The following is a 12,902-nucleotide window of genomic DNA, read 5'->3' as shown; positions in this document are numbered from 1 at the left end:
CTAGGGAAATTTATTCATTCATTTGTTCATCTGTTTAACTGAATACTATTAATTCCACTTAATTCCATACTTATTTCACAGTAAGGGTGAGGCACCATTCTCAGTGATGGGAATACCCACAGCAGCAACTAGGACAGAATAAATTCCTAAAATCTCATGGAGTCCACACTGAGGGGAAGGGAGGGGAGGCAGCCATCGAATAAACATGTAACACACTATGTTGCAGGCAGTGGCAATGTAAGGGGAGATGAAGCAGGCTAACAGGACAGAATGCTGGGTGGTTTGGTCACAGTGTGAGTGGAGACATTGGGGCAAAGACATGAGTGGTTAGGGACAGGGTTGAGTTACCATCCCAGGTGGAGGAAAAGGCCAGGGCCAACCCTGTGGGGGCCCACGTGGTGTACTAGGGAGAGGAAGGTGCCTGCAGTTGGGATGGAAGGGGCGAGGTGCAGAGTGGAAAGGTGGGCTTTGAAGTGAGCTGGGACCCTCTGGAGAGCTTTCAGAGAGCAGTGACCCACACTGACTGATGGTCAAAGGCTCAGTCTGGCCGTGCATCTTTTTGCGCAAAGACGTGATAACAGGGGGCTGCTGTGGGCTTTCCGGTCGTCTTTTTTCTACAGTCTTTTTCTACAGACGGAGGAAGATGGCCATCAATGCTCCTTTTATGAACAGGCCAAGCTGAGCTTTCTCATCCCTCCAACCTGCCTGCAGCCTCCTCCCAGGCAGGGCAAGTCCTGGGTCCCATCTACTTGTCACAGCTCCTTGTCTGGGTCTCTTGTGAAGAATCTCCTTGTCCCACACATGTTTGCCCATAAGCCTGACCCCAGATTACTGTCATTTCTATGTGTGCCCCACACCCTAGGCCAACGCCAGGGCTGGTCAGCAGGGCCAGTAAGCACTGCTGCTGAGTGCAGAATGGCCACTTTGAGCAGACTTGCTTGTACATAGTTTAGCAATTTGAGTACCAAGGGGAAACAAAGTACTGGGAGAAAAGAATCAACTGGCCATGAGTCCCAGGTTCAGTCTCGGCCCAGCCTCTCTCACAGCTAGAGCAAGGGCCACCTGCAGGAGGCTTTCTCCTTCCAGGCAGAACTGTGAGAAATACCTGCCATCAGTCAGGACCACGGCAGCGTGTGACCATCTGGCTTGTGGCCTTGTCCACCTGTGGTCATGGCGGGGGCAGTGCCTGTGTACACTGAGTGTTAGAAGGACAAAGGCATTCCTGTGCCTGAGACTTTGCAAAGAGGAGAGATGTCTTCTTTTGTAATTTTTCTCTAGGTGTGATACAGAATAAGGTGAAATAAGTTCTATAAGAGAGGGATACTGAATATTTTGTGATGGAATAAGACACAACTTGGAAACATGTTTTTGAAGAATAACATGAAAAATTCAATTTACAATTTTAAGGGGAAAATATTGGATTCCAAACTGTGAACACCGTGAGATCCTAATTTCACTGGAAGTATAAACAAAAGTGTGGAAGACAATATACCAGAATATTAAAAGCAGACATCGCTGGGCAGTGGAATTGCTGACTGTTATTTTACTATGCTGAATGGGAGTCAACAGACAGGAATGAGTTAATACTGAGACAGAAATGGGGCAGGTGGGTGGGTGTTCTTGTTTTCCCTATCACCCTTTGTCAAGCCTAAGGAACATGGAATGTTTCCTTTGCACTTGGGCTCCATCCTCCTCTGGGTATCTTGGGGCCCGTCCCAGACGCCCTGCATTTCTCTGAACTTTTTGGGCTCAGCTCAGCCCACTTCTTACAGAATAGACCTCTTACTACAGGACTGAAGTGAGGTCTGGGGCATCCTTGCTCTGGGTCACAGCATTGAGTTAAGGTCATGTTTACCTGGGGAGGTGAGTCTGACCAACAAGGACCATATTCTTGTTGGAGGGGCCCATCCCTGGAGAGGGTCCTCAGACTGCAGGAGTAATAAGGCACCACCAGCTCTGATGCTGGGGTCCTTGGCACAAATCCAGTCCCGCATGTAGTCCAGAGGGGCTACATGACCTTCCAGAAAGTGTGCTGTGACCTTCTGCCACCCAAACATTGCCACCCACACCCGTGCATTTGCTGGTGTCGTTTTTTGCAACCAGGAAGCTCGCATGTCTGTTGGAAGAGTTTGCTGGCCTCTCTGCAGCATATTCTGACTGTGCCGATCCCTGGGTTACTCACCCTTGTCTGTCTTTTTGTCAGTCTAAGTCCATCAGCTGCAGTCAGTGTGGTGGCTCCAGATCTACCCAGCCTCACTCACTGCCCCCCAGACTTTCTGCCCAAGCTCAACAGGGCTCAGCCCTGATCCCAAACACGCTGTTAATTCCCAACTTGCCACTTTATCCGTGTGTTCTCCCTGCCTGGAAGGTCCTATTTATATCCTTTCAAGTTCTTCAAGCCTCAGGAAGATCTCAGCTCCTCCAGGAAGTCCTCTTTGATTGCTCTAGACCCCGATGTCTACTGCCCATCCATGCAGGTCTGCTCAGGCCTCCTCTATCAGGACAGATCTTTTCTCTAGTGCACTCTATGCCTACACCAAGCCTGCCAGCTGCTTGACAAGAAGGGTGGGGGTTGTTGGCTCCATCCCTTGGGGATCTTTTCAGTTGACAGTGATGCACGAGGCTCTACTTAGTGTAAGATTGTTCTCTAATGATGAACAGAGAAGGGCTGGGCACTGCCACCCTCTGTCTACACTGCAGGGCTTACCCAGTGAGGCAGCATGTAAAAGGCAGTTCCCATCCCCTGTCGTGGCCAAAGGAAGAAGCCGTTTACAGCTCGTGCACACGGTGGACCACCAGTTCAGGCGACCTGGAACAGAAGCTCATGTTTAGAATCCCAGGACAAACACGGATGTTTGCTAAGTAAGCTTTAATATCAGTGGGTGATTTTCTAGAGGGCTCTAGAGAACTTCAGTGGTAAGGCGCAGGGCTATGGCTGTGTGTGCTCAGGTGCTCAGTCGTGTTCAATTTTGCAGCCCCATAGACTGTAGCCTGTTGGCTTCTCTGTCCATGGGATTTTCCAGGGAAGAATACTGGAGTGGGTTGCCATTTCCTCCTTCAGATGACCTTCCTGACTCAGGGATCGAACCTGAGTCTACTGCAGCTCCTGCACAGGCAGGTGGATTCTTTACCACTGAGCCACCAGCGTGATGGCTACTTATGCTCAGACAAAATATAGGTATTTTTTCTTTTAAGATAAAAAATAGCCAAGTCCTTCCATCAGTTAGCAAGAAACTCAGGATTAAAGCCTTCTCTCCTTGAATCTGGGAACATATTTTACACAAAATATAAAATTTCTGTGTAATTTCCTTGAACACAATTTCTCTTCCCAAAAGTTTTTTAAAAAGTCATTCTTTGTTGATGCATACGTATCTCTGAGAGTATGGTTTAAATTTAATTTTTTAAATTGATGCACAGTTGATGCACAATGCTCCCAGTATACAGCAAGGTGGTTCAGTTATACATACATACATATACCTATTGTTTTTCAGATTATTTTCCATTATAGGTTACTACAAGATATTGAATATATTTTCCTGTGTTATACAGTGGGTCTTTATTGTTTATCTATTTTACACATAGTAATGTGTATTTGTTATTCCCAAACTCCTAATTTATCCTCACCTTTCCCCTTTGGTAACTATAAACTTGTTTTTTCTGTGTCTGTAGGCCTATTTCTGTTTTGTAAATAAGTTCTTTGTATTTTTTTTTTTTTTTGAGAAGGAAATGGCAACCCACTCCAGTGTTCTTGCCTGGAAAATCCCATGGATGGAGGAGCCTGGTAGGCTACAGTCCATGGGGTTGCAGAGTCAGATACGACTGAGCGACTTCACTCACTCACAATGATTTTTTTTGATTCCACATATCAGTGATATCATGTGATATTTGTCTTTTTCTCTCTGATTACGTTTAATTTTATACATAAAAACCATTGTAGGTATTTTGGTAGAGTCATGTTACATTTCATTAACACATATGGAGACTTTTGCTTCCAGGAAAACAGAGTAGACATCTTCTCCCCCTACTGTTCTAAGTGCAACTACAACCCCTGGACAGTATGTATAAAGCAGCATGGGCAGACTGAAAGGTGGAGAGAAGGCAGGCTGGTTAAGAAACTCGAGACCTGAGCTCAACCTGGTGGTAAGTGCCCTGGCTTCCTCTTTGGCTCACAAACCCCAGATTAGATGCTAGAGAAGGTGACAGTCTGGAAATAATGGAAATCAAATCATGCTTTCTCTAGACAGAATACCAGGAGAGCGTCAGTTGAGCCAGACAAAAAAAAATCATGCTTTCTCTAGACAGAATAGCAGGAGAGGGTCAGTTGAGCCAGACAACCACAGCTTAGAAAAAGCCACTCTATTCTGGCTGTATCTGCAGAACGAACTGTAGCCCTCCTACCACTCAACTAGCAGAGTGGGGAGCAGAGACTTCATCCTTGCCAGGCTGCAATGAGTCACTCTCCACCCCTCCCCCACTGCCAGGTGGTGTGGAGTCAGGACTTCAACCCTGCTGGATGCTAATGAGGAGTCCACCCCCACCACCCCCACCCCAATTGAGAACACATGGGGAGCCTGGACTTTCACCCCCATCAGATGGTGATAAGGTCCCCCACCACCATCCAGCAGTACCAAGAAGTTCACCCCACATTCGGTGTCAGCAGAGGCAGCTTGGAAAACCTGTACATGCAACACAAATATCGCATATTAATGCACATATATGAACTCTAGAAAAATGGGACTGATGAACGCTACCATGTGTAAAATAGATAGCTAGTGGGAGGCTGCTACATAACATAGGGAGCCCAGCCTGATGTTCTGTGACAACGTAGAGGCGTAAGATGAGGGTGTGGGTGCTAAGCTTCAGAGGGAAGGGACATATATATATATATATATGGCTGATTTGTATTGCTGTATAGCAGAAACCAACACAAGATTGTAAAGCAATCATACCCCAATTAAATAAAAAACCTGTATGTCCACTATCTGGTGATTATCAATCAGTGGTGCATTGCACCTAATGGAATGGTATCAGAGAAAGTCTGCTAAAACATAAGATTTAAATAAGATTCAGAGTCTTATAACTTAATATCCCAAATACAATATTTTTAATTGAAAGCTATTTGCACCAAGAATCAGGAAGACCTCAAATGGAAAGGGGAAAGACAACTAACCAACACCAACACAGATGATACAGATGTTAGAATTATCTGAAAGATTTTAAAGCAGGCATCATGAAAATGCTTCAACAAACAATTATAAACAGGCTCGAAACAAATGGAAAAAAATAGAAAAATGTCAGTTAAAAAAAAAAAAGGTTCAACAACAATAAAAAAGAAGATACAAAGAAAAACCAAATGAGGGTTTTTGAACTAAAGTAACGCAACAGCTGATGAAAAAACCTCAATGGATGTGTTTAACAGCAGAATCAAGAGAAGAAAGAATCTGTGAATGACCAGGTATAACACAGAAATTAAAGAATCTGAATAATAGAAAATAAACTAAAAAAGATCATGTGATCAGAGTCCCATAGGAAAGAAGAAATAGGGTAAAGCTGAAAAAAGTATCCAAAGAAATAATTACTGAAAACTCCCCCAATTTTGTAAGACAAGCAAAAAACAAACAAAATCTATAAATGTATGAATTCAAGAAGCGAGGAAACATATATCCTCAGTAGTTGTATGCTAAAAACTAGAAAATGCTGATAAAAGAAATCAAGAAAGATCTAAATAATTGGAAAGAAAAGTGAAAGTGAAGTCGCTCAGTCGTGTCTGATTCTTTGTGATCCCGTGGACTATAGCCCACCAGGCTCCTCCATCCATGGGATTCTCCAGCCAAGAATACTGGAGTGGGTTGTCATTTCCTTCTCCAGGGGATCTTCCCGACCCAGGGATCAAACCCAGGTATCCCGCATTGCAGGCAGACGCTTTAACCTCTGAGCCACCAGGGAAGCCCAAACAATTGGAGATACATACTATATTCACAAATTGGAAGACTCGCAACACAGTAAAGATGTGAATTCTCTCTAAATTGATGCATAGATTAAATGCCATTTCATAATCTATGCAAGGTGTTTTGAAGAAAGGCAGTTTTTAACAACTTAGAATTCTATACCTCAGATAAACAGAAAGAAACAATTTATCACCATCAGATCTACAGTAAGGAATACTAAAGACAGATCTCCAGAGAGAAGGAAAATGACTTTGATGGAAGGAGGGTATCCATAAAAATAAAAGGGGGCACTGCATATATTGGTAAATATTGGCTGTTCAAAGCAATACTAGTAATGGTTTTTTTTTGGGTTAAATTATATGTAGAACTAAAAACACATGACAGCAGAAAGAGGTAGAAGTGCTAACTTAAGATAAATTCAAATAGCTCAAAAATGCATGTTCTGAACTACAGGGTAACCACAAAAAGAATGATAAGAAACGTATAACTAACAAGATATTAGAGGGGAAAACAAAATGTAAATATCCTTAAATAATTCAAAATAGTACGAGAGAAAAGAAAGAAATATGACAATAAAAAACAAACACCAAGATGACAGATTTAAACCAGAAGAGCATTTATATTAAAAGTGATTGGACTAAGTATTCCAATTTAATTTGTTGTTGTTGCTGCTGTTTAGTCCCTAAGTTATGTCTGACTTTTTGAGACTCTATGGACTGTAGCTCCTCTCTCCAAGGGATTTCCCAGGCAAGAATACGGGACTGGGTTGCCATTTCCTTCTCCAGGGGACCTTCCCGACCCAGGGATCGAACCTGTGTCTCCTGCATTGGCAGGTGGGTTCTTTATCACTGGGCCACCAGGGAAGCCCGATTTCAATTAAAAGACACTATAAGAAAATACACTATCAGCCTGCTTTCAAAACCAACTAAAGGATGTTTATAAAAGAAACTATAAATATGATGATACAGAAATTTGACAGTAAGTAGGCTGAAAAAGATATATCATTCAAAAAACAAGCAAAAGTAAAGCTGGTAAACTTTGATACTGGATGAAGTAAACATTATTAAGGCATAAGATAAAGAGGGATATTTCATTGTGTGGTAAGGTCAGATATTTATTATGTCTGAATGATTTCAAATTCTTTGAAATTTATTGATACAATCTTTATGGCCCACCATGTGGTCAATTTGGAAAATTTCTTACTTGAAAAGAATATGTATTTATTCTGCAATTGGTAGGAACCATGTGGTATGTATGTAAACTGGGTTAAGTTCTTTATTTATCTTCATCTAATCCCTACTTTTTTTTTGAATATTTATTCTATCATTTATCAAGAGAATTCTAGTAAAATTTCCAATTTTGATTTTAGATGTTTCTCTTTCGAGTCTGTCAATTTTTGCTTTACATGTATTTTAGGATAAATCTTAGGTGTATAACACATTTGTGTGTGCGTGTTAGTTTATCAACTGTGTCTGACTCTTTGCAACTACATGAACTTTAACCCCCTAGGCTCCTCTGTCCATGAAGTTATTCAGGCAAGAATACAAGAGTGGGTAGCCATTCCCTTCTCCAGGGGAATCCTCCTGACCCAGGCATCCAACCCTGGTCTCCCGCACTGCAGGCAGATTCTTTACCATCTGAGCCACCAGGGAAGCCCATAACATATTTAGTAGTCATATTTTCAATTGACTTGACCATGTTGGGGGCTGGGGTTCTGAACAGCGACACAAATCCACTATGTGCACAGTATCTTCCATCCCTGCTTCTGCATCACTTATGGGGGTTGGAGGGCAAGGGAAATTGACATAAACATGGAGTTCATGCTGCCTGATGCACTGTCTTCCGTCTCTGACCCAGAAATCTCGTATCTTCTGCCAGCATTCATGAACCTATGTTGGGCTGACTAACCAGCTTGCAGAGTAGGATCTTCACAGTTCTGAACAGTTTTTAAAGGTGGAAACAGGATTCCAACAGAGACTGGGCTTTCTCAAGAAGACAGGACATGGGGTCAGGAGGCTAAGTCAGGAGGTAGAAAAAGATGTCCCAGGATTCTGTGGGCAACTGTGTTACCTAGGTGATGGGCAAAGGGCCAGTGAGTAAGGGCCCAACTATCTTATCTATTAACAGTTGTTTAGAGGTGAAGCAGTAAGAGTAGGGCTGAATGGGGCTGATGCTCACTCCCCTCCTGTCTGATTCCAAGGAGCCCCCAGAATTGATACAGGGTTTCTGGTGGACCAGATCATGGGAAATTCATTTGACTTCACTGCAAAAGAACTCAGATATGAAAGCAACCGCACCTGGCTCTCTCCCTCTGCACCTGCTGGCCCCTCCCTGCCTTTCTTCCCCAACATCAGCTGCTTTCATGAAAGGTAACAGGGATGAGGCCTGGTCTCTCTGCCCCAGAGGGGGGACCACAGGTCACATGCACTTGTCCAAGTGAGCTGGGGCACCTTATGGAGGAGAGGTGCTCACACTTTTATGGTTCTGTTGGAGAAAGGTGCCAAAGTTACCGTCCTACCTAGACACAGTGGACGTGGCCTCTGAGCTCAACTGATAGGACTTGGGTATGCTCACAGTGGGGAATGGAAGCTCGTGGAATTCTGTGTGCAGTGCCCCTGGGTCCAATCCAGTGCAGACTTGTTGCTGCTTCTGAACTTGAACGTACAATAGGAATTAAGTTCACATGCACGGATGTCCCATCCCATAAATGCCAAAGGGGATTATTCTGATCAGAAGAGCTGCAGGTTGAGAAGGGCGAGTGGGGAAAATGCTCCTGTCATTTACTCCTGGTGAGTGAGTCAGGGTTGCGCAGGAGGCCTCTGCTCAAGGGGTCCAACCTTTCCCCTTGTAGACAATGACTGCTGACTTGCACATCAGAAGCTCAGCCTTGGGGCCTGGACTCTGTGATATCATACCTCAGCCAACTGGGTGGCTGAAAACTCCCAACAAAATTTAAGAGCATCCTTGTGAAGTCAAGTTTCTTGGGATGCTGTTGGGGATTTGCAATGATCAATCTCTCTGGTGGTCAAGGAAAACTGCAGTCTCTCCAGCTATCACAATCCACTGCTGAAAGAGGGCTCCTACTTGGGTTCTCAGTTGGAGATGCAATATGCCTCACCTGAGGGCTCCTCTTTTAGGTTCTGAGTTGGAGATGCGATATGCCTCACCTGGGCATTCTAGTTGGTCCTTTATGACCTCCAACTTGCAAACCAGTTTCCCATACATGGAGCCAGCCCATCAGGCTAAGCTGGAAGTGGTCCAGCAAACGCTAGTACATTTGCTACTTTGGGGCCCTATAATCCCAGTGTCCCTTTGAGTTCCAAGAGTCTGTGATCAATGCTTTTGCTGACTGGAACCTCTGGCAGGGGGAGGTGGCATCCACCCAACAGGTATCCCTTTCAGACTTGTCACCCCCATGACATGACTTCCATTTTCACCCCATTGGAAAAGTTTCAATTAACCCACTACTGGACTCCAGTCAAAACTGGATACCCCCACCCCCCATGGAGGCCTGGCAATCCTGGCCTGATATTCCTTTTTTGGGGTGGTCACCTCAGCCTCAGCACAAAATAAGGTGAGAACGGCCCAATGAGGATCACTCATCAGTGAAAGTTGCTCAGTCATGTCCAACTCTTTGCAACCCCATGGACTACACAGTGCATGGAATTCTCCAGGCCAGAATACTGCCTTTCCTTTCTCCAGGGAATCTTCCCAACCAAGGGAGTGAACCCAGGTCTCCCACATTGCAGGTGGATTCTTTATCAGCTGAGCCAAAAGGGAAGCCCAAGAATACTGAAGTGGGTAGCCTATCCCTTCTCCAGTCGATCTTCCTGACCCAGAAATCGAACCAAGGTCTCCTGCATTGCAGGTGGATTTTTTACCAACTGAGCTATCAGGGAAGCCCAAAACACTGTGCAGAAAGACATTTATGGCTTTATAGCATTTACAACATTATAGCCTACTGCCAAAGAAGACATAGTGATATAAACTTCCATTTCATGAAGCCAGAAGAAAGAACACATGTAACCCAAATGAAAAGGACAGAAGGAATAAAAAGAAAGAGCAGAGGTTAATGAAACAGGAAATAAATGTACCAAGGAAAAGCCAGTGGAGACCAAGATAGGTTCCTGGAATAGATTAATAAGATTCACATGTCCCTAGCAACATTGTTAATGAAAACCAAAGGAAATTTCAAAGTAACAACACTAGAAAGGAAAAAGGGACCATTAGGACTTCCCTGATGGCCCAGTGGCTAAGACTTGTGCTCCCAGTGTAGGGGGGCTGGGTTCAGCCCTGGTCCGGGAACTAGATCCCACATGCCATGGCTAAGAGTTCACAAGCCACAACTAAAAGATCTCGCATGCTGCAATGCAGATTGAAGGTGCTGGGCACCACACTGAGAAACGGTGCAGTCAAATAAACAAACAAATATTTTCTAAATAAGAAAAAAACGGGCCATCATCACAGATCCTACTGACATTAAAAAAATAATATGAGCTAACATAAACATCTGAGAATTTAGATAAAATAGACAAATTCTTCAAAACCATTTCAAAATGACATAAGAAGAAACAGAGATTCTAAATAGCTCAAAATCTCTTAAAAGAAATCGAGTCTGTAATTATAAAACACACACAAAACACAGCCACATGATCATGTGGTTTCAGAGTGAATTTTTCCAATCATTTAAAAAAGTTATAACATCAATCTTGTAGACATTCCTCCACAGAATAGAAACAGAGGACACACTTTACAACTCTTTTTTTGAGGCTAAACTAATCTTCATATTAAACGCTAATGTGAACATTACGGGAAACAAAAGATTACTATTTCTCATGAACATAGATGTCAAAATCCTAATCAAAACACTAGCAAATCAAAGTTAGTGATACACAAAAGCAATGATACCATAACTAAATGAGGTTTGAGGTTTACTCCAGGAATGTACGAGTGAGTAACCATTTGAAAATCAATCAATATAACCCACCAACGTACAGAAAAAAAAGAGGAAAATCACACGATCACTTTAAAGGATAGAGAAAAAGCATTTGATAACTTTCAACATCATTTATGAAAGATAAAAACTTAGCAAACTGGGAATGGAAGGTAACTACCTTAATCTCATATGTATTATAGTATCTATAAAAATGCTACAGCTAATATCTTATTTACTGGTGAAATAGTACTTTCCCTCTGAGACTGGAAATTAGCCGAGGGTATCTGCTATTAACTCTCCAATTCAAAAATTTCCTGGAAGACCTACACAATGTAGCAAGACAAAAAGAACCTACCCCCACTCAATTGGAAAGGAAAAAATAAAACTATCATTCTTTGTTTTTTATAGATCATGGACCTAGAAAGTCCAAAAAAATTCTACAAGCTACTAGAGTTTATAAATAAATTTAGAAAGGTTCTAGAATACAAGATTAATAAATAACAATAAACTGTATTTCTATATCTCAGCTGATGCTGGCATTTTAAGAGCATTTCTTTACAATATAACAAAATACATAAAACGCATAATCTAATGAATAATGTTCAAGACCCTTACTTTGAAAATTAAAAAATATTTATGAAAGAGTTAAGGAACATATCATGTTCATTGATTAGGCAACTTAATATTGTGAAGATACACATTTTCTCTCACTTGATCTATATATTAACATATAGATTCCATATTAAATATATAATTATTCTATATAGCATATATACACATCAATTTATGTAGAAATGTAAAGGCTGAGAATAGCAAAGACAAATGATAAGAAGGAAAACGAAGTTGGAGGACTTATACTGCATGATATGACGTATAAAACTATGGTCATCTTGTGTTAAGGACGGATGCACCTAAGGAACAAAACAGAGTCCAAGCCAGACTCTCACACATACAATCACCTGCTTCACCTCAAATGTTACCTTGCGGTACAGCAGAGAAAAATGGCTTCAGTGATGGTGCCAAGGTAGGTACGTAACCATATGGGAAAATGGACTTTCACTACATGTCACACCACACGTAAAAGTCATTTTTTAGGTGGGTTGTCGATTTGTGAAAGAAAGAGTTTTTATCTTCAGAAACCTGGGGTAGGCAACGATTTCTTAAACCAAAACAGAAGTTCTGAGAAAAGAGGAAAAAAAGGTACATTGAACTACTTTAGCATTAGATCATCTGTTCATTGAAGTGTATCAGTCAGTAAAAGGACAGCCCATAGAGTGGGTGAAGGTATTTGTGACACACATCTGATCAAGGACTTTTATATTCATAATGTATAAAGAATTCCCACAAATCAAACAAGAAGATGAAGGTTAAAAAAGGGCAAAAAACCTGAAAAGGCATCCAATGAAAGAGGATAATCAATGGACAGTAACACGAAAAGATATTCAACTTCATTAACCATCAGAAAATAAAAATTAAAGCCACTATGGGACATACATCCAACACAGTGAGTAAAATGGAAAGACAAAAAATACAGAACATCCAGAACTCTCAACACTGGAAGAGTGAATTGGTATATCCATTTTGGAAAAGTATTTGGAAGACTATTATAAAGCAGAACATATGTAAATCCTATAACCCAGCAACACTGTAATAGGGAAGAGCCTCTGCATTTTAAGTCAATCACTAAAGGGATGTTACCTATAAACTTAAATTACACATAATGGCCCATCTCCAGAAACCCGGCCTCCCAGGTAATGAGCATTAAGCTAAAATACCTTTATTTAGCTAACAGGAAATATTTAGACCTGGCCCACCTGTGAATGACTGCAGAGAGGAAGAAATTAACATATCCCCTCCAGAAGCTGATGGGAACCAGGAAGTGTTTGACTTTACTCTCTCTCCTTTTTAGTGTAAAAGGAACTTGAATTCTAACTCAGGCAAGATGGTTCTTTGGGACACAAGTTCACCACCTTGTCAGTTTGCTGGCTTTCCAAAGTAAGTCCTTATTCCTGGCAAAA

General features: G+C 42.1%; 1 protein-coding gene across 1 annotated transcript in view; it reads right to left on the bottom strand.

Moving 5' to 3' along the window:
- OTUD7A (OTU deubiquitinase 7A) overlaps positions 1-12,902 on the bottom strand; it is a 162,195-nt gene that overhangs the window by 47,014 nt on the left and 102,279 nt on the right. Inside the window, exon 5 of the mRNA XM_052659938.1 lies at positions 2,708-2,809. Coding sequence (XP_052515898.1) covers positions 2,708-2,809 — 102 coding nt within the window. The remainder of the gene's footprint in view (positions 1-2,707; positions 2,810-12,902) is intronic.

Source organism: Budorcas taxicolor, chromosome 21 (genome assembly GCF_023091745.1).
Source record: "Budorcas taxicolor isolate Tak-1 chromosome 21, Takin1.1, whole genome shotgun sequence".
Lineage (NCBI taxonomy): Eukaryota > Metazoa > Chordata > Mammalia > Artiodactyla > Bovidae > Budorcas > Budorcas taxicolor.
Note: the sequence above shows the minus strand (reverse complement) of the source record. Positions and strands in the feature narration are given on the sequence as shown.